Source organism: Cavia porcellus, unplaced genomic scaffold (assembly GCF_034190915.1).
Source record: "Cavia porcellus strain 051 isolate PalLab524CR breed Dunkin Hartley unplaced genomic scaffold, mCavPor4.1 scaffold_25, whole genome shotgun sequence".
Lineage (NCBI taxonomy): Eukaryota > Metazoa > Chordata > Mammalia > Rodentia > Caviidae > Cavia > Cavia porcellus.
Window position 1 is genome coordinate 5,821,032 of NW_026947508.1, and position 19,167 is coordinate 5,840,198.

Below are 19,167 nucleotides of genomic sequence, written 5' to 3' on the forward strand. Positions count from 1 at the left end.
CCCAGACTGGCCTTGAATTTGTGGCCATCCTCCTGCTTCTGCCTCCCAAGTGCTGGGATGACAGGCGTGCGCCACCACACCCATCTTATAGAATGTTTTTAATCTTCCCAGAGAAGTGCTTTTCACTGTGGCACGTGTCTAATTAGGGATTCCATTTCCACATATCTGTATTTTGGGTGTTCATAGGAAATAAATATGGATGACTTAGGGGTTTTTGCTCATAGCCAAGCTTCCAGGGGAAGCTGAACCTGCAGAGAGTCAGGATCGAGAAACGTACACAGTCCGCCGCCAGAGCCGTCAGCACCACCGTGCACACTCCTTCGCCGAAGGATCCCACGCCAAATGCAGAAAGCAGCGCCCTCAGGGCCGCTGGCACCGGCTCCAGCTGAGTGAGCAGCACCGTGAGACCTGAAGGGCAGAGATCGGCCTTGCTGTGCTAGGTTCAGTCATCGCAGAAGCAACAGGGTCTCCCTGTGCAGTGCAGGCTGGCCTCGAACTCATTGTGTAGCCCAGGCTGGCCTTGAACTCGAGGTGATCCTCCTGCCTCAGCCTTCCAAGTGCTGGGATGACAGGCGTGCACCACCACCATGCTTGACTTTAGATTTCATATTCAAATTGTATGACAAGCAAAAAAAACTAAATAAATAAATAGTAGGACAACTGTAAGAGTTAACAGAGTTTTTAAAACTTCTGTTCATCTAAATTTTAGTTTAGTTTTCTTTTTTTTGACCAGGACTTGAACTCAGGACCTTGCACTTGGCCAGGCAGATACTTGTACCTGCTGAGCTGTATCCCCAAGTCCCTTCATCTGCATTTGAAATGTGACTTTTGTGGTAAGGTCCAATCCAAGCTTCTAAATGTAGGAAGTCCTACGCTAACTGTTTCTGTTCAGCCAGCATCTAGCAAACAGTAGGTGCCAAATGAGTGCACGGCTGATGATTGTACACTCACCGATGGCGAAGAACGTCAGGACGATGCTGCCGACCAGGTTGTTCAGGAGAGGCTGACTGCAGTATCTAGATGATCGGGGCCTGAAAGTCAGAAGCCAGCTGGTGATCTGATTCACTCGTTACTACAAGAATCCTCTACAGAAGTCCTTGCTGGAAGGGCCAGCCATGAATGCTAACCCTACGTCTGGCACCAGGTTCATTCTGCCTCTGGACAGCTCACTTCTTTTTAGAACTATGGTAATAAGAGCAGTTATTCCGGCACTTGGGAGGCTGAGGCAGGAGGATCACCATGATTTCAAGGCCAGCCTGGGCTCCATAGTGAGTTCAAGATCAGCCTGAACTACATAGCAAGACTTATTTTCTTTCTTTCTTTCTTTCTTTTTTTCTTTCTTTCAGGACAGGGTCTTGAACTCACTATAAATCCCAGCTGGTCTTAACTTGCAGTGCTCCTCCTGCCTCAGCCTCCCGAGTGCTGGGATTATAGGTTCTTACCACCATATCCAGCCAAGAGCCTGTCTCAAAAGAAAATCTTTTCCCCCACATTGGAGGACTGAAGTATTTTCTTTGATGTTCATCCAGTCGCTCTTGCTTCCTGTTCTCCGGACAGAGCATTAACTGGCTGCTTCTGCCCAGAGCAGTGCCCAAAGTTGAGCGCACAGAAGCTCATCAGGCAGTTGCCTGGTTGCGTGCGTCCTGTTGTCCCCAGCCCCAAGACATTAACTGATGCTAGATGGTGGGTCTCTAGAGAAATCCACAGAGACGCAGTGGTCCTGTCTCATGTCATAGCTGCTTTTGCTAGGAGCATAGATGACAATCGGCTCCCATCTCAGTGACACTGCCAGCCCGGGTACCGGGGACAATGGAACAGGCCACACTAAGCCACAGAGCCGGCCTCCCAGAGGACACCCAAAACCCCACCACAGGTGAGGCCCACTGCTCAGGGCGAGGTGGGGGTTCGGACTAACCTGAGCAGCACGTAGAGCTGGAGTGCTATGGCGCTGAGCCCCAGCAGGAGCACGGTGACTTGCCTGCATGGAGCAGAGAGGGACATTTGATATTACTTACCCGGTCATAAAATGACTTCAAGAGCCAGATGTGGTGGTGCACGCCTATAATCCTAGCTGTTGGGAGGTTGAGGCTGGAGGATCACTTCAGTTTGAGGCCAGCCTGACCCTGTCTCAGAAAAACAAAACCAAACTGGCTTAATGTTTACAAAATGTTACATTAATGTTTATATCTCCATGTTTATAAAACTTGAAGAGATCTACCATTTAAGAATCAGAAGTGACCAAAAAAGAATCAGAAGTACATTTAGTTCAGCCTCAGGACTGTCACCGGGAGAAGCGAACTCCCTTTTGGTGGTGCTGGGTAGTGACACTCACAGCCTGACCCGATGAGACCGCGGCAGCCAGCAGTGCACGCCCCAGGCGGAGTGGACCAAACAGAAGTGGATCATGGTGCCGCTGGCCGGGACCCCTGCAGGGAGGAGCCGGACCCCTGCCCCGCGGCGGAGTTCTCTCCCTCTGCTCCTCTCCTCTCTCTCTCTCTCCTCTTCTCCTTTTCTCTCTCCTCTTCTCCTCCTCTTCTCTTCTGCTGCAGACTCCTACGAAACCTGACCTGGGCTTTGAGACAGGTCCTGCCTGTGTCAAGGGACAGAAAGATCAGCTTCCCCAGGTGGCTTGGAAACCCGAGCTCCCTGCCCCAACAGGGACAGTCCTTAGAGCTCCTGATCATCTCTGTTTCCGCATGAGTGACTGTCCCCTGCCTCACCTCCCAGCTGCAGTGTCCCTGTGATGCCCACCGAATGCCAGGCCAGGTTGGCTTCCCACATGCCCCTGATTCCTGGCCCGTCTGACTTGGGCAGGGGGCTCGTCCCTGGCCTGGGATCAGCAGCTCCATGGTGGGTGATGGGAGCGCTCAGGACAAGGGTCAGCCCCAGAACCAGTTCCTGGGGGCAGCACCCAGAACAGCAGGAACCAAAGAAGAATCTCAGAGCAGCCAAGATGGTTCAGTCACTGCCTGGTCACAAATAGATGGTCACAGGGTCAGGGTTAAAGTAAGAGTTCGATTTTCTTTGTGTGTGTGTTGTACTAGGGATCGAACTCAGAGCCTTCACACTGAGCTACATCCTCCACCATTTTTATATGTATTTCGAGACGGGATCTCACTAAATCACTGAGTTGCTCAGCCTGGGTTCAGACTTGTGATTCTCCTACCTCAGACACCCACACGTGTGCCACCATGCCCTCTATTGTGTTTATCTTTAAATTTTGGTTGTTTAGGCTGAATTTAAACTTGAAATCTCCTGCCTCAGCCGCCTGGGACACTTTCTAGAAGACGGTTGCCGCTCTGCTCCTGAGCCCCGTCAGTTCCCCCCTCCTCAGGTATGAAGCCTGGCTTCCCCTGCCCGTTGCCCTCTCCTGTCCTGCTGGGAGACCCTGAGGGTCAAAGTCGGGTTCCAGCTCTGGGTAGGTCATCTGCTGGCTTTGTCCCCCAAAGCCAGCCTGAGCAAAGCTTGGTCACAGCAATGTGTGTGGGGGGTGTCTTTCATTTCTGATGCTACCAGGCACCAGTAAAGGCTTCCTGGGGCAGGGTGGGTGGGGACAAACAGGAAGGGGTGTTGCCGATGAGACTCCGCGGCAGTCTGAGTTATCAGCCTTCCATCTCAGACTCTTACCCCATGGCTGCCCGGCTTTCTGATATGGACTGGGCCCGCTGCCCACCTCCTGGGGTTTCTGGCCCTTGATGGAGCTTCTCAGCCAGTTCCCCTAAGCCATCCTCAAGCTCAGCGAGCTGGTACACACCTGTGATCCCAGCACTGGGGAGGCTGAGGCAGGAGGATCCAGCCTAGGCTACATAATGTGACCCTGCCTCAAAAACAAAACAGCCTCCGAGGAAAGGCAAGAGCAGGACAGAGAACAAGAGACCACCAGAGGCAGTGCGCAAGCATGTAAGGAGAAGGAATGAAGAAACTACCGTCAGCCAGAGAGTTATCTGGCCAGGCAGATGGCACGAGCTAATGCAAAGGCCTATATTGAGAAAGAAGACGATTAATGGCTGCCCCAACACAGAAACATGTGGGAGCACAGGACACTGTAACTCCTAGGACTTGTTCAGTGAAGGCATGATGAAATGTGCTAACGGTAGTTGAGGGAGAGTATTTTAAAATGTATTTTCAAAATTGAAGTCAAAAGTCTTTCAATTGACTTGAAATATGTATGTATGTATGTATGTATGTATGTATGTGTATATAGTATTTCTTTGTCAATCTCATATTCTTGGTTGTATTCAGGAACCATAAGTGTGTCTATATCCCTGAAGGTACTTAGTAAGGAAAATTGGCTACACTGCAACCATTAAAAAGTAAACAACTTTAAAAAAAAAAAGTAAACAACTTTAGGGGCTGGAGGTTTAGCTCAGCGGCATAAGCGTCTGCCTTGCAAGCAGGCAGTTGTGAGTTCGATCCCCGGTACCGATAAAAAGGAAAAAGACAAAAAAAAAAAAAAAAAAAGTAAACAACTTTACCGATAATGTTGTTCTTGTAACAGTAGCTGTTTTGTTTTATAAATATTATATTTCAAGTAAAATATGCAAAAATTTGAATAGGAAAATTATGCTTTATGATCTGAAACTTTATTAAAGTATAAAATGCAGATCAAGTATGTTGTTGAATTTTTCAACCCATACTTGTCTTAAATAAAAAAAAAAAAAAAAGAAAAAAGCAGTACCAAATCTACTGTCTTGTATCTAGACACTCATCCCGCTAATCCTGTTTGTCTGGGAAGCGTAACGCACGCAGTCTGAGACAGAGACCTATGGAACCTTGGCAGCAGCAGGACATTGTGTAACTGTTCTGTTTTATCCCAGATGCTCCCCAAAGCCTCCTGTGCCCCTAGATGGGGTTTTGGCAGCAGCTGGGTCATGGAGCACAGTTCCTTCTGGGTTGGTTCACCCAGGGGGCCAGTACCCCTCGCGCTCTGGGTGTGGTCGAATGGATTCACTGAGGACAGGAGCCACACCACTAGGTGGCACCACTGGTGGACGGAAACTTCTACAAAGTGAGCTAAAGCCCACCCTTCCTCCTGAGCCTGTGACCCTTGGGCATCACAGCAATGAGGAAGTCACTAAGACAGTTCCTTAAATTCCAGTTCATTTTCAAGCTGTTATTTCTTTTTATTTTTTATCTGTACCGGGGATCAAACTCATGGCCGCACACTTGCGAGGTAGGCGCTTATACCACTGAGCTAAATCCAGCCCTAAGTTGTTATTTCTTTGTAGTGTTTGCCATAATAAAAAAAAAACTAGCTGGGCATGGTACACGCCTGTAAGTCTAGCACTTGGGAGGCTGAGGCAGGAGGATCATTGCAAGTTAAAGATCAACCTGGGCTACAAGTAAGCTCAAGGCCAGCCCGAACTGAATAGTGAGACCCTGTATAAAAAAGACAAAAAAAATCTAACTGACCAAAAATGGATTAATTAGAAAAAATCAGTAGAACTGTGGGAGTTCAGATTAATGGTTTTGGCGGGGGATTTAGCTCAGTGGCATAAGCTCTGGCCTTGCAAGCACAGGGTCATGAGTTTCATCTTTGGTACAAAAAAAAATATATAAATGGTTTTGTTTGTTTGAATTTGTGGGAGGTTTTGTTTCTGCTTTTTTATTTGTTGTTGATTTTTGGAGACAGGGTCTAACTACGTAGGTAAAGCTGGCCTTGAACTTGCAGTGATCCTCCTGCCTCAGCCTTCCAAGTGCTGGGGGTGTAGGCATGCGTCACCAACTGAGTTCGGCTTTTTAAATTTTACTTTTGTTTTTTATGAGTACAGGTTTGCAGTACATACGTTTCCAGTGATCTCAGGGTGTTGGTTCGTGTACCTAACACAGCCTCCTCCTTGATTCTTTTCATTCCCGAACTCTCCAGTCCCCTGCCCAAGCCTTTGAACCTGGCGTTCCCAGTGGGGTGGGGCCTCCTGGGGACTTTCGGGGCTGGGCCTGCTCCTGGCCTCCTCTCTGCCTCTCTCCTGTGAGGCTTCTGTCCCTGGCTGAGTGAAGCGCGGTCTCCCTGGCTGTCCTCCAGCGCACAGCCACGGTGGGACTCAGCCTGCGGCCTCCTGAGCCGGCCTGGGAAGCCCTGCTGCTGGGCATCTGCAGAGCCCGGTCGATGCGGAGGGTGCAGGAAAGGGAACGGGGGCCTAAGTAGGGCTCCTCACTGGCCTGATGAGATGGTCACGAGCTGGTATTTCAGTCAGATCACTTAACAGCTGACCGGAAGCCGGGCATGGTGGTGTGTGCCTGTAATCCCAGTGCTCTGGAGGCTGAGGCAGGAGGATCACTGCAGATTCAGAGCCAGCCTGGACCACATGGTAAGACTGTGTCCAAAAAGAAAGAAAGAAAAAGAGAAAGAGCATCATAAACTCAAAATACAGAATCTATTGGAAAAAATTAAAAGCAGTCACCTTTGCCCAGCTACATAGAGGGGATGTGGGTGGTGGTTTTCTTTATTCTGGGCCTTTTTCATTCTGAGATTTCAAAATCTATGTCCAGGAATTATTTTAGGAAAAATTGTATTATAAAGCTTTTTTTCGGGGCTGGGGATTTAGCTCAGCGGCATAAGCGCCTGCCTTGCAAGCAGGCGGTCGTGAGTTTGATCTGCGGTACCGATAAAAACGAAAAAGACCTAAATAAATAAATAAAAAAGCTTTTTTTCAGGATCCAGAATTTCATGCATGTTAGACAAGTACTCCCCACGCGCTACCTCTCCAAGCCCCGCTCAAATTTCTGTTTAATTGTATGGCAGCAAGGATACTGTCGAAGCCTTGCATTTGCTAAGCAAGTGTTGCACAACAGCTATATCCCTGGGTGCCAAATATTTTTTGTTACCTGGGATCGCATTCATGACTGCACATTTGCCGTGCAGTCACTTATGCCACTGAGCTGAACCCCCGGCCCTTTGGTTTGGTTTTTTGAGACAGGACCTTTCTGCACAGTACAGGCTGGCCTTGCACTTACAGTGATCCTTCCGAGTGCTGGGATCACAGGTGTGCACCACCGTGCCTGATTCAGTCCCTCTTTTAAAATCTTGCCTGGGTTCATTAGGGTTGGGGAAGGGTTACAGAAAATATTGCTAAGATAAGGAGTTTATATTTGTACTCGGTGGGAAGCCATAGTGTTATGATCGTGTTGGTGGAGAAAGCCGGCTTGCGGATTCATTGGGTGAATGATGCTGTTACTGTATCAGTAACTGATGCTGCTAAGCAGCATGCCCTGCCTTCACGTATGGGCAGTTTGCGGTCACTGATCTGCGCCAGCCTAGTATCTCAGGGACCCAAGGAAGCTGGCTGTGGCTCCCGGGCCAACCTGGCTGTGAGTGCACGGCTATCATGGGCTGGACGCCAGTGCCCTGCCTGCTGTGTCTACTTCGGGCTGGCCTAAGCTGCTGCCCATGGCACAGGGAGCAGTGCAGAGAGCAAGGGCATGAAGCCCCTGCTGTGGTTTAGGGGTGGCTTCTGTAGACAAGAAGCTGGTATGGTGGTGCACACCTGTGATCCCAGCCCTTGGGAGGCCGAGGCAGGAGGATCACCATGAGTTCAAGGCCAGCATCAACAACATAAGGAGACCCTGTCTCAAAAAACAAGACAGGGCTGGGGGTTTAGCTCAGCGGCTTAAGCACCTTCCTTGCAAGTACATGGTTGTGAGTTCAATCCCTGGTGCAAAAAAAAAAAAAAAAAAAACCAAATCCAAGACAACTAGAAAGAGGTAGGGCCTGGTGGAAGGTAGCAAGGTCCCTGGGGTTCTTGGGATGGGTTAGTTCTCAAGAGAGCAGGGTTTTCTAAAGAGGGAGCCACCAGGGAGCTGGCCTTGAACTCACGGTGATCCTCCTGCCTCATCCTGTGTGCTGGGATTGCAGGTTTGCACTGCTCTGCCCAGCAACTTCTGTCACATTGTTTGGGGCAAAGCAAGTGACAGAGAGTGGAGAAGTGGCCCCCACGACCTCTGTCCCCGGAGCTATATTTTCACATTTGACACGGAGGCCTCTCTGTTCAGCTGTTGCGAATCATTTCCCAGCAAATGCGTTTATTCATCTGGTCACAGTGAGACTAGGGAGGGTCTCAGCAGCCTGTAACCTAGTTTCCATTCTTTGTCCCATGTAGATGACGGGGCAGGCGTCAGAGGTTCCCACGTAGATCGGCAACTTCTGGTGCACACCATGGAGGAGCTGGAGAGGACAGAAGTGGTTCTCCTGGCGTGCGGCTCTTTTAACCCCATCACCAACATGCACCTGCGGCTCTTTGAGCTGGCGCGGGACCACATGAACTCGACAGGTGGGGCGGCTGCGGGGCTCCATCCCACCCGGTGTGCATGCATCAGTACCTGGGCACAGTGGCTTAGGCCAAAAGCGGGGTGGGTTGTGTCCAGGGAAGATTGGGCACCCGCTCATGGGTCTACACAAATTAAAAATCACATTTGGAATTTAGAGCCTCACAGACGGATCAGTAAAGATTTTCCAGTCTTTAAAACCGTGCCAGGTTACATTGTCATTCCCAAATGAAAAAAACAAAAAAAACAAAAAAAAAATGCCAGGCATGGTAATGCGTGCCTGTGATCTCAGCACTTGGGAGGCTGAGGCAGGAGGATGGCCAGGAGTTTGAGGGCCTCCTGGATACATAAGACCCTGTCTCAAAAAATAAAAAAGAAAAGAAAAAAACTAAAAAAAAAGCAAAGAAACCATGAACCCTGCTGTCATTGCTTTTCCGTGATAACCCTTCATCCCAGATCAATTAGGTACCAGGTTTGCAACAGACAGGTGAGTAAACTGTTTCCTTTCCCTGCCATCTTGGCTCAGTGAAGTCAGGGGGAGAGCAGCCTTGGGGTGCAGGTTTGCAGGCCACCTGGGACAGCTCTGGCTTCCGGCTCCTCCCTCCCCACCAGCCTGGAAGCCACCCTGGTCCAGAGTGGTTTTTCTACATAGCTAATGGGGTGCAGGAGATGAATCCTCTGCAAAAGAGAAGGGAACCTAGAGATGGGGGAGGAGGGAGGAAGTGGCAAAAAATATGAAGGGTACTATGGCATGTATCAACTCCCCACGATGCACGTGATCTTTTCTGCTTTAGTTTTTTTGTTTTATGATTTTTTTTTTTTTTTTTTTTGAGACAGGATCTTACTGTGTAGTTCATTCTGGTCCTGAACTCACTATGTAGCCCAGGCTGGCCTTGAACTTGAAGCAGTCCTCCTGCCTCAGCTTCCTGAATGTGCATGCACCACAGCATCCTAGAATATGATTTTTTACAATGCTGGGGATTGAGCCCAGGGCCTTGTGCTGAGCTGTACCTCCTGACCTATGATATAATCATTTTATACTACAAACATGTACCAATAAAAGTTAAAATTTGGGCTGGGGATTTAGCTCAGCGGCATAAGCGCCTGCCTTGCAAGCAGGCAGTTGTGAGTTTTTGATCCCTGGTACCGATAAAAACGAAAAAGACAAATAAATAAATAAATAAATAAATAAAAATAAAAGTTAAAATTTAAGCCGGATGTGGTGGCTCACAACTGTAATCCAACACTCAAGAAACTGAGACAGGAGGATCAAGGCCAGCCTGGGCTACCTAATGAGACCTTGTTTTTATTTTTTTAAAGGATCTGATTATACAACAAGATTGATATAATATTTCCTAGAATAAGACTAATTTGTTTTTGTTTCTTTTTTGGATTTTTCAAGAGAGGGTCTCACTGTGTATGTAGCCCAGACTGGCCTTGAACTCATGGAGATCCTCAGCCCCCTGAGACCTGGGATTACAGGTGTGCCTCATCACGCCCATCGATAAAACCTCAGTCTTTTTGCAGGGAAATACAGAGTGGTCAAGGGCATCATTTCTCCTGTGGGCGACGCATATAAGAAGAAGGGACTCATCCCTGCGCACCACCGGGTCACCATGGCGGAACTGGCCACCAAGACCTCGGGCTGGGTGGAGGTGGACCCATGGGAGAGCCTGCAGAAGGAGTGGGTGGAGACCGTGAAGGTGTTAAGGTAGCTCCCGTCTGCCCTTGCTGTTGCAGTCACTGTGGTTGCAGAGGGAGGATGGGGTGGCCCGAGGCTGGCTTTGTGTGCTGCATCTGTGACAACCCATGGGGGGCACCAGACCTCTGTGCTCTTAGCCTGGACACTGCTCTATGCTGGGCACCTATACTGCCAGCTACTCTGGAGACTCAGGCATAAGGGTGCCAAGTTCAACATCAGCCTGGACAATTTATTAAGATCCTGTCTCAAGAAAATTTAGGGGCTGGGGATTTAGCTCAGCAGCTTCAGTGCCTGCCTGGCAAGCACAGGGTTGTGAGTTCGGTCCCTGGTACCACCACCCCCCCCCCAAAAAAAAAGAAAAATTACAGCTGGGCACAGTAGCATATGCCTTTAATCCTGGAACTCAGGAGGCTGAAGCAGGAGAGTTCAAGGCTACATAGTGATAACCTGTTTCAAAAAAATTTAAAAGGGCTGAGCATATAGCTCAGAATGAGACCCACAGTTCAAATACCTCAAAAACAAATTCAGGGAGTCCACATAAAGTGTTACGAGGGGAACACATACAGTACTAACATTCAGTACTAACACACAGATCTTGGGGTACTCATAGCCACCAGGCATGCTCCCGGATTTTCCTCATGTGGGCTGTGCTGACTGTTGGGCATCGAGCAGATGAGGGAAAATATCCCAGTGTCACCCGCTCTGTCACTCCCGAGTCTCCCGACAGCGGGTCAGTGAGCACTGTGTGAGAGAGGACACTCTGCTGTCTTGCTTGCTTGTCATTTTGTACTTTTTGTAGTGTTGGGGATTGGACCACAGCATTCATGCCAAGCTCCACCCCGGCCCTTTTCTAGCTTTTAAATTCTGAGACAGGTTCTCAACTGAGTCACTGAGTTGCCTCGGTTGGGCTCAACTTGGTGATCCTCCTGCCTCAGCCTCCCAGCATACTGAGATCTCAGGCATCCACCGCCTCACCCAATTTGTTGTGTCATTGTCTAGACACCATCAGGAGAGGCTGGAGGCTGGCAGCTGTCACCAGTGGCAGAACTCCCCCGAGCAGGAAAAGCCCAGCCGGAAGCGGAAGTGGGCCGAACCAAGACAGAACTCCACGCAAAAGAAGCCCCTGCAGCCGAACACAAAAGGTCCGTACTTCCCCTCTCGACTTGCAGAAGGCTTGCTCAGGGGCTGGTGCAATTCCCTGGGAATTTTCCAGGTTCGTGTTTCGTGCACAAATGACGCTTGCTGGTTTTACAAAAGCCGACCAGGAGCATAACAAGCGCCTTGAGCCCACCTCTGCTGCAGTGGTCTTTAGCTTTTGGGGTGCCCTGGATCTTTTTGAATTTGATAAAAACAGAACAATCTTTTTAGAAAAACACACCACACTGTTGTTTTATTTATGTTGGGGATTTTGAGGCTTGCTATGCAGTTCAGGATAGCCTTACACACTTGGGGTGACCCTCCTGCCTCAGCCTATACATGCTGGGATGACAGGTGTGTGTCACCACCCCTCATCCTTTAAGGCCCAGGAGCAGGGGCTGAGCTCTGCTCTCTTCTCCTCCCAGCCGCGCCCCAGGTGAAGCTGCTGTGCGGTGCAGACCTGCTGGAGTCCTTCGGGGTGCCCAACCTGTGGAAGAGCGAGGACATTGCCCGCATCCTGGCGGACTACGGGCTCGTGTGCGTCACCCGGGCCGGCAGCGATGCCCAGAAGTTCATCTACGAGTCCGATGTGCTGTGGAGACACCGGCACGACATCCACCTGGTGAACGAGTGGGTCACCAACGACATCTCATCCACCAAGATCCGCAGGGCACTGCGCCGCGGCCAGAGCATCCGCTACCTGGTGCCAGACCCGGTCCAGGAGTACATCCAGGAGCATGGCATCTACAGTGCCGAGAGCGAGGACCGGAACCTGGGGGTGGTCCTGGCACCTTTGCAGCGGAACATCGAGGAAGACGCGTCCTAGGACCCTTGGGGTCCAGACCACCTGCTGGGGCGACCTTCGGAAACTGATAAAAGTCAGCAAAAAATGAGAATCACATCTGGGTTTTTTCTTTTCATCAGAGTTGCTAAGATGAAAGTTTTTAGTACTGTTTTTGGAGAACATTGCTAAGCACTGTGGTGCACGCCTGTAATCTCACCACTTGGGAGGCTGAGGTAGGAGTGAGCCTAACCTGGGCTACATAGCAAGACTCTCTTAAAAATCCCCCCTCAGCAGGGCGTGGTGGCTCACACCTGTCATCCCAGCACTCGAGGCTGAGGCAGGAGAAGGAGGATCATTGCCAGTTTGAGACCAGCCTGGACTACAAAGTGAGCTGAAGGCCAGTCTGAACTATATAGAGACCCTGTCTCAAAAAGACAAAAAAAAAAAAAAAATTCCCCCCCTCACACAGAGAAATTAAAGAATGTATAAATTATTTTATCTTGAAAATGAGAGATTAAAAAAAATGAGCTTGGCAGCTCCACCTAAAGGAGAAGGAATTTCAGTGAAACTAATTACAATTAAGTCAAAAAGAATAACTTGGTTCTATCATAAAAGAGAAAGAAAATGGGGAAAGTAAAAAAAAAGGTTCAGGCTGGGCATGGTGGTACATCCTTGTGATTCCAGCACTAGGAGGCTGAGGCAAGAGCATCTCTTTGAGCTCAAGGCCAACCTGAACTACATAGCAAGATTCTGTCTCCAAAAAAAGCCCATTCAGTAACATAGCTGGGTGCAGAAGCAGCTCCATGGGAAGCCTATGCAGGAGGATCATTTGAGTGCCTGAGTTCAAGACCAGGTGGAACACACAGCAAGACCTGGTATTCTTAAAGTGCTCTTTTCAAGTTATAAATGCTCAGCAGAAACCAGAAGACACCCCGGTTCCCCAGGCCAGAGCAGGAAGACACAGCTTGGGGTTCAAAGCCTGACCCTTCACGCTGAGCTACACTCCCAGGCCTCCCTTTTTAAAAAATACTATTTTTTCAGGGGCCAGGGGTTTAGCTCAGCAGCGTAAGAGCCCATTTGGCAAATACGAGGTCATGAGTTCAATCCCTGGCACCACAATAATTTTTTTGTTTGGATATAATCCTCCTGCCTCAGCCTCCCAGAATGCTAGACTTACAGACACCTAGCTAGTGCTTTACTGGATAGAGAGCAGAGGCAGCTTTATATGACTTGTGTTATTTTGTGATTGAAACGGGAGTAAAATTAAATTCCTATTGAAAATGGAATCATTTCCTGTTTTGTAATTTATGCTTCGTAACTGCACCACAGCAGGCAAAGGGCTCATGATTCTGCAGTAGAAAGCACTACGTCTAGTGGGGGATTGTGTGGTCAGACTCGCATCTACAACCAGGAAAAGGACAATGTTAGCTAAAGCCGGTAGACGCGTCCTCTCTGCCTCCCAACCTGTTTTTTTTGTTGTTGTCTTTTTGAGACAGGGTCTGGCATGTAGTTCTGGCCCGCCTTGAACTCATTTTTTGTAGCCAGGCTGGTCTCGAACTTGCAGTGATCCCTCTGCCTCACCCCAAGCTGGACTCAAATTTGCAGTCCTGCTTCAGCCTCCAGAGCCCTGGCTGGGGTTGCAGGTGTGCACGATTGACCACACCCAGTCTCCTAACCTCATTTTCCAAAGCTGCCGGGGAGCAAAGACAGGCCAGGCCCAGAGGCTTCAGTGCCTCTGTTGAACAGTGAGGTAAAGATCTGAGATCAGAGAAGCAGACTCTTTTTTTCCCCTCCTGCACATTTTGGAACTTTCTTTTATTTGGGATTTGTTTGGTTTGTTTTGAGGCATCGTCTAGCTATGGACCCCAGGCTGGCCTTGAACTCCAGGAGACTGCCTGCCTCAGCCTCCCCAGTGGTACAGTGAGAGGCTAGTGCCACTCCCCCCAGCATAGTTTTGTGGAGTTTAGGGGTTGAAGCAGGACTGGAATATAAACATCTGGGCACAGAGGGAGCTGTGGTCCTGAGTTCTGGCAAAGCACCCAGGTCCCCGGAAGGGAAGTGGCCAGAAGTACAGGGCCACAGATGCCTCCTGGGTGCTGCCCGGACACAGCCGGTCCCCTGCACCTCTCCGCCCACCTCTGCGCCACTGGGGAGGTGGGGAACCCTCCCAGCTCCGCTGTCCCTGGATAAACCCCCATCTTCTGCTTGGCCTGCCTGGCTCCCTAGCCGGCTCTGGGTCATTTGTGGGGAAATGGGAGCACTGCGAAACCATAATGTTCGGTGAAATAAATCAGACACGCAAGTACAGATATGGCCTGGTTTCTCCTGGGTGAGAAACCCAGAGGTAACTAATCCAAGAGCAGAAGGAAAACCAGGTAACTGGGAAGGGGCTGGGGGATCTTTTGTCCAAGGCAAGGGGGCGGAGGGTGGAAAGGGGTTCTGGCAGGGGAGGTAGCCGAGCCTGGCAAGCTCAAGGTCAAGAGGTTCCAAAAAAGAGAAACGTGCTGTCCAGACACCTGCTCGCCAAAAGAAGTGTGATCGTTATGTTCTTCAATACGTGCTAGTAAAAACAAGTTTTTAAAAAGAAACCTACTTCTTAGAATCATGCAATCTGCAGCTGCACTGTGGAGCCCTGCTTTATGTGTCCACAGCGATAGAAAGTCCCGAAGATACCAGCGGGAATGTGCTCCAGCGGTGGGCTAGCGACAAGTGTTTCTGTGTCTAATACATGGATATGACATTGATAAAAAAAATCTGAATTTTGTGTGACACAAACATAGGAGCGCACCTTCTGTGTTAGTTTGGCTGGTTTATCTTTTTCACCGTTTCGTTATACCTTCAGCTGCTCTTACACATGTGTGTGCATGCGCACACACAGCTGGACACTGGGATATGCTCTGTTCTCTCTCATCAAACTTATAACTTCATATTACAGCATAAGCCAGGCGAGGTGGTGCATGCTTATAATCTCAGCATTAGGGAGGCTGAGGCAGGAGGATTGACATGAGTTCGAGGCCAGCTTGGGCTATGTATTGTATTTCCCCCAAAATAAGACCTAACCAGAAAATAAACCCTAGCATCATTTTTCAGGATGCCTGTAATATAAGCCCTAACTCAAAAAACATGCCTGAGTTAAGATTGTTAGCCAGACGAATACAATTAATACATCTGTTGCAGCATACAGTGAACATAGCTAAGGCAGGAGGAGCGCAAGTTTGAACCCAGCTCGGACAATTTAGTGACTTCGATTTGGAAAGGCCCTGTCTCAAAAAATAACAACAAAAAAGAGTTGATGGGGGCTGGGGATTTAGCTCAGCGGCATAAGTGCCTGCCTTGCAAGCAGGCAGTCATGAGTTCGATCCCCGGTACCGATAAAAACAAAAAAAAGAGTTGATGTAGCTCCGTGTGAAGTCCCTCTGGTCAGTATCTACCACATTTAAAAAAAAAGATGCAGCAGTATAGAAAGGTTCACTCGGTTCACAGTGACAGGTTCACTCTGTCACAGCCCTCCACATGCTGCTTGAGTTGCTGGTGACAGGGTCGAAGGACAGAGGTGTTAAGCTGCGGAGAGACCCAGTGCGCTAGTGTCGGGCCTGTCCTGACACGAAGGGGCAGTGAGCTGCCTGCAGCCACCAGCCGCGACCCCATGGCTCACTGTGGGACACACAGGGCATTTGTCCTGGGAGTGCCAGTGCACTGCTGGGAAAGATGGCGCCACTTATGTCAGAGATGCAAAGCCTGAGGTTACCTTGGCTCCCTCCTTCCTAAGATTGTGCAAATAAAGGGTCAGTGTGTCTTCAGTTAAGACAGCAAAGGAAGGAAAAACAAACTACAGGGCTGCCGTGAGCAGGACAGGGCCGGTGAGGACCTAGAGCAGGCAGAGGGGAGCTCGGGTCCCAGGAAGGCTAGTGAGTTGGGATGAAGAGAAGGAATCTCGGGGCCTGGAGATTCACAATGGAAGAGACCCCAGTTAGCAGACAGATGCAGGGGCCAGCAGGGGCTCTGCCCTGTCAGCGGGGTGGCTGGCAGCGACCTTTGCCTTGCTGAAGCTGGGGGAGCCCCCGTCACACAGCCCAGCACAGGGCGCAGAGAGCTCAGGGTGAGCTCAGGGTGGAGGTCATGATTATAGACTCATCCTGGGGAAGCACTCTGTCTGATACATTTTTTGGTTGGTTGTTTGCTTGTTTGTTTTGAGACATAGCCTGGAATTCATGGTGACATTCCTGCCTCAGCCTCCCAAGTGCTGCTGGGATTATAGGCATGCACTACTATGCCTTGCCAGAATACTTCTTTTCCTTTCCCTTCCTTTTTTAATAATACTTTTGCTGGGGTTTTAGCTCAGTGTTGTAAGTGCCTGCCTGGCAAGCGCAAGGTCATGAGTTCAATCCCCAGTACCAAAAAAATAAACATAAAATAGTTTTGTTTTTTTTTTTACCGGTACCAGGGATCGAACTCACAACCACGCGCTTGCAAAGCAGGCACTTATGCCACTGAGCTAAATCCCCAGCTCCCATAAAATAGTTTTTTAAAATTTATTTTTCTTTTTGAGATTAGAATCTTTTTTCTTTTTCTTTTTTCTTGGTGCCAGGGATCAAACTCACGACCTTGAATTTGCCAAGCAGGCACCCCACTGAGCTAAACCCCCTGCCCTTTCTTTATGAGAGATCTGGTATGTAGTTCATACTGTCCTTGAACTCACTATGTAGTCCAGGCAGGCTTTGAGCTCATGACAGTCCTCCTGCCTCAGCCTCTCAACTGCTGGGATTATAAACCTGCACCGCTATGCTCAAGTATGAACAGAACAGAGTCTTGCTGTGTAACCCAGGCGGGGTTTGAACTTGAAATCCTCCTGCCTCAGCCTCCTGAGTTCTAGGGCTAGAGGCAACACTATCACGCCTGGCTCTTTATTTTTTAATATTTGTTTATTTATTTATTTTTGTTGTACTGGGGAATTGAAAACTAGGACCTTTGGACTGAGCCATCCCCAGATTTTCTTTTGCTTTTGTCTCCCCCACCCCTTTTTGGTCTTTTTTTTTTTTTTTTTTTTTTTTTTGTCTTTTTCGTTTTTATCGGTACCAGGGATCGAACTCACGACCGCACACTTGCAAGGCAGGCACTTATGCCGCTGAGCTAAATCCCCAGCCTGTTCTTTTTGGTCTTTTTGAGACAGAGTTTCACTATGTAGTTCAGGCTGGCCTTGTGCTCACTTTGTAGCCCAGGCTGGAGTCTTGAATTTGCAATGATCCTCTTGCCTCAGCCTCCAGAGTTCTGGAATTACAGGAGTGCACCACTATGCCCAGCTTTTTTTTTCTTTAATTTCAAAACAAGGGGGCTGGGAATATAGTTCAGCTGCACAGTGCCTGCCTGGCAAGTATGAGGTCCTGAGTTTGATTCCTGACACCCCCATCTTTTGAGACAAGGTCTCCTTAAATCAATAAATTGCCCAGTGTGGACTCAGACTTGTGATCTTTCTGCCTCAGCGTCCCAGTGTACTGAGATTGTAGGTCTGTTCCACCATGCCTACAGAAGGATTTTTTTTTTTTTTTTTTGGAGAATGAAATATTTTCCATCACTGTGGACTCTGTTCTGAGACATTCCCTGGTCCCCCTGGAACCTTCCATGTGACTCTGGTGTAGAGTGCACGGCTTGATGTCTTCAATCAGGCCTGGCATGCAGGCCTCGCTGCAGTTCCAATGTGAGGTCCCGGGCGACTCTGCGCCTCAGACCCCGGCCCGGGAAGGAGCTCGGATCCGCAGTCTGCACGCTCTGCTGAGGTCTGACGCCCGGGCCGCAGGGCGGGCAGAGCAGGAAGGGTCCGCCTGCCGGCAGGGGGCGCACTGCCGCCTCGCGCACACTCCTGCCGGCAGGGGGCGCACTCCCGTCTCGCGTACACTCCCGCGCCTGGAGCGAGCCGAGCAGCGCCGCTGCAGGCGCTCACAGCGTGCACGGTTTCCCGCGTAGCCGCTGGGCCCTTCGGATTTATCTTTATTATCCACTGACAGACATTTTTATGATAGGAAACGACTTCAGGAGGACCAATTCGAACAGCTTCCTATTTTATTTAACTTGTGAATGGCCAGATAACTTTGATTTCACTTTCTCCAACCACAAAATAGGAAGGATACTTGTTTACAATATTTTAAGAGCAGATGATCAAACTGCTTGTGAAAAGGTAGCATTCTACACACGGCACAAGTGATACAAGAAAAAAATAGATCATCTCGAATTTAAATGTTTGTGCTACAAATGAAACTCCAAGAAACGGAGAAGACAGCTGGCCATACTGGCACATGCCTATTACTCCAGCACTTGGGAGGCTGAGGCAGGAGGATCGCTATGAGTTTAAGGCCAGCCTGGGCTACACAGCAAGACTTTGGCTCAAGGGGCTGGGGATTTAGCTCAGTGGCATAAGCACCTGCCTTGCAAGCAGGCAGTCATGAGTTCAATCCCTGGTACCGATAAAAAGGAAAAAAAAAAAAAAAAAAAAAAAAAAAAAAGACTTTGGCTCAAACAAAAATGAAACAAATAAACAAAAAGTAGATTATTGGTTGGGTGAGGAGGAATAAGGGATGGATCCAATCACATTGGATTCTAGGGAAAGAGCAGAGCCTCAAAGCCTGCCTCAAGCAGGAGCTGTTGCCCAGTACAGGGGGAGGGGATGTCCCCCACCTCCTACCAGGGACAGCATTGCAAAGGGAGAGTGGCTTTTCTCTAACCCATAGAACCAGTTCCAAAGATGCCATCAACCAGAACTGCTGGCCGTTATCGAGAAATCAAGTAAATGTTGTGAGGCTGCGGGGGAGGGAAGCTGTCACATTGCTGCAGGTATGCAAACTCCTCCCATGCTGGGAGGTCAGTGTGGAGATTCCTTCCCAGACTAAAGCTCGAAATGCCATTTGACGCAGCTATTCCCCTTCTAGGCACCTTCACCAAAGAGTTAAGTCATGTATCAGTGATCCAGGCACACCCATATTTATAGTAGTATTCACTAGCTGAATCTTTGAAGCAGCCTATATGTCCATCAACAGATGAATGAATAAAGAAAATGTGTTTATCCAAGGTGGAGTACTGCTCTGCCAGAAAGAAGAATAAACTTGAGACATTCACAAGAAAATAGCTACACCTTCTGATCATAATGTTAACTGAAGTAAATCAGACACACAAGTTTTTATTTTATTTTATTTTGATTTTATGAGACCTGGACAGCAATATAGCCATGGTGACCTGATAAAACTGCTTTGGCATTAACTTTCCAGGTCCCTTTCCATGTTAAAATCAAGCA

General features: G+C 49.0%; 1 protein-coding gene across 8 annotated transcripts in view; it reads left to right on the forward strand.

The window, feature by feature from the left end:
- Nmnat1 (nicotinamide nucleotide adenylyltransferase 1) overlaps window positions 1-13,171 on the forward strand; it is a 21,376-nt gene extending 8,205 nt beyond the window's left edge. For 5 of the 8 annotated variants that reach the window (XM_005004376.3, XM_003471214.4, XM_013154093.3 and 2 more), the window contains 4 exons: window positions 8,097-8,267; window positions 9,790-9,973; window positions 10,964-11,106; window positions 11,527-13,171. In XM_005004376.3, the coding sequence (XP_005004433.1) occupies window positions 8,153-8,267; window positions 9,790-9,973; window positions 10,964-11,106; window positions 11,527-11,927 (843 nt within the window). In that variant the 5' untranslated portion in view covers window positions 8,097-8,152 and the 3' untranslated portion in view covers window positions 11,928-13,171. Of the gene's footprint in view, window positions 1-813; window positions 834-3,255; window positions 3,335-4,648; window positions 6,309-8,096; window positions 8,268-9,789; window positions 9,974-10,963; window positions 11,107-11,526 lie in introns of those variants that run through there. The other 3 variants (XM_063235475.1, XM_013154092.2, XM_063235473.1) reach the window with 3 other exon arrangements.
- The last annotated feature ends 5,996 nt before the right edge of the window (window positions 13,172-19,167 follow it).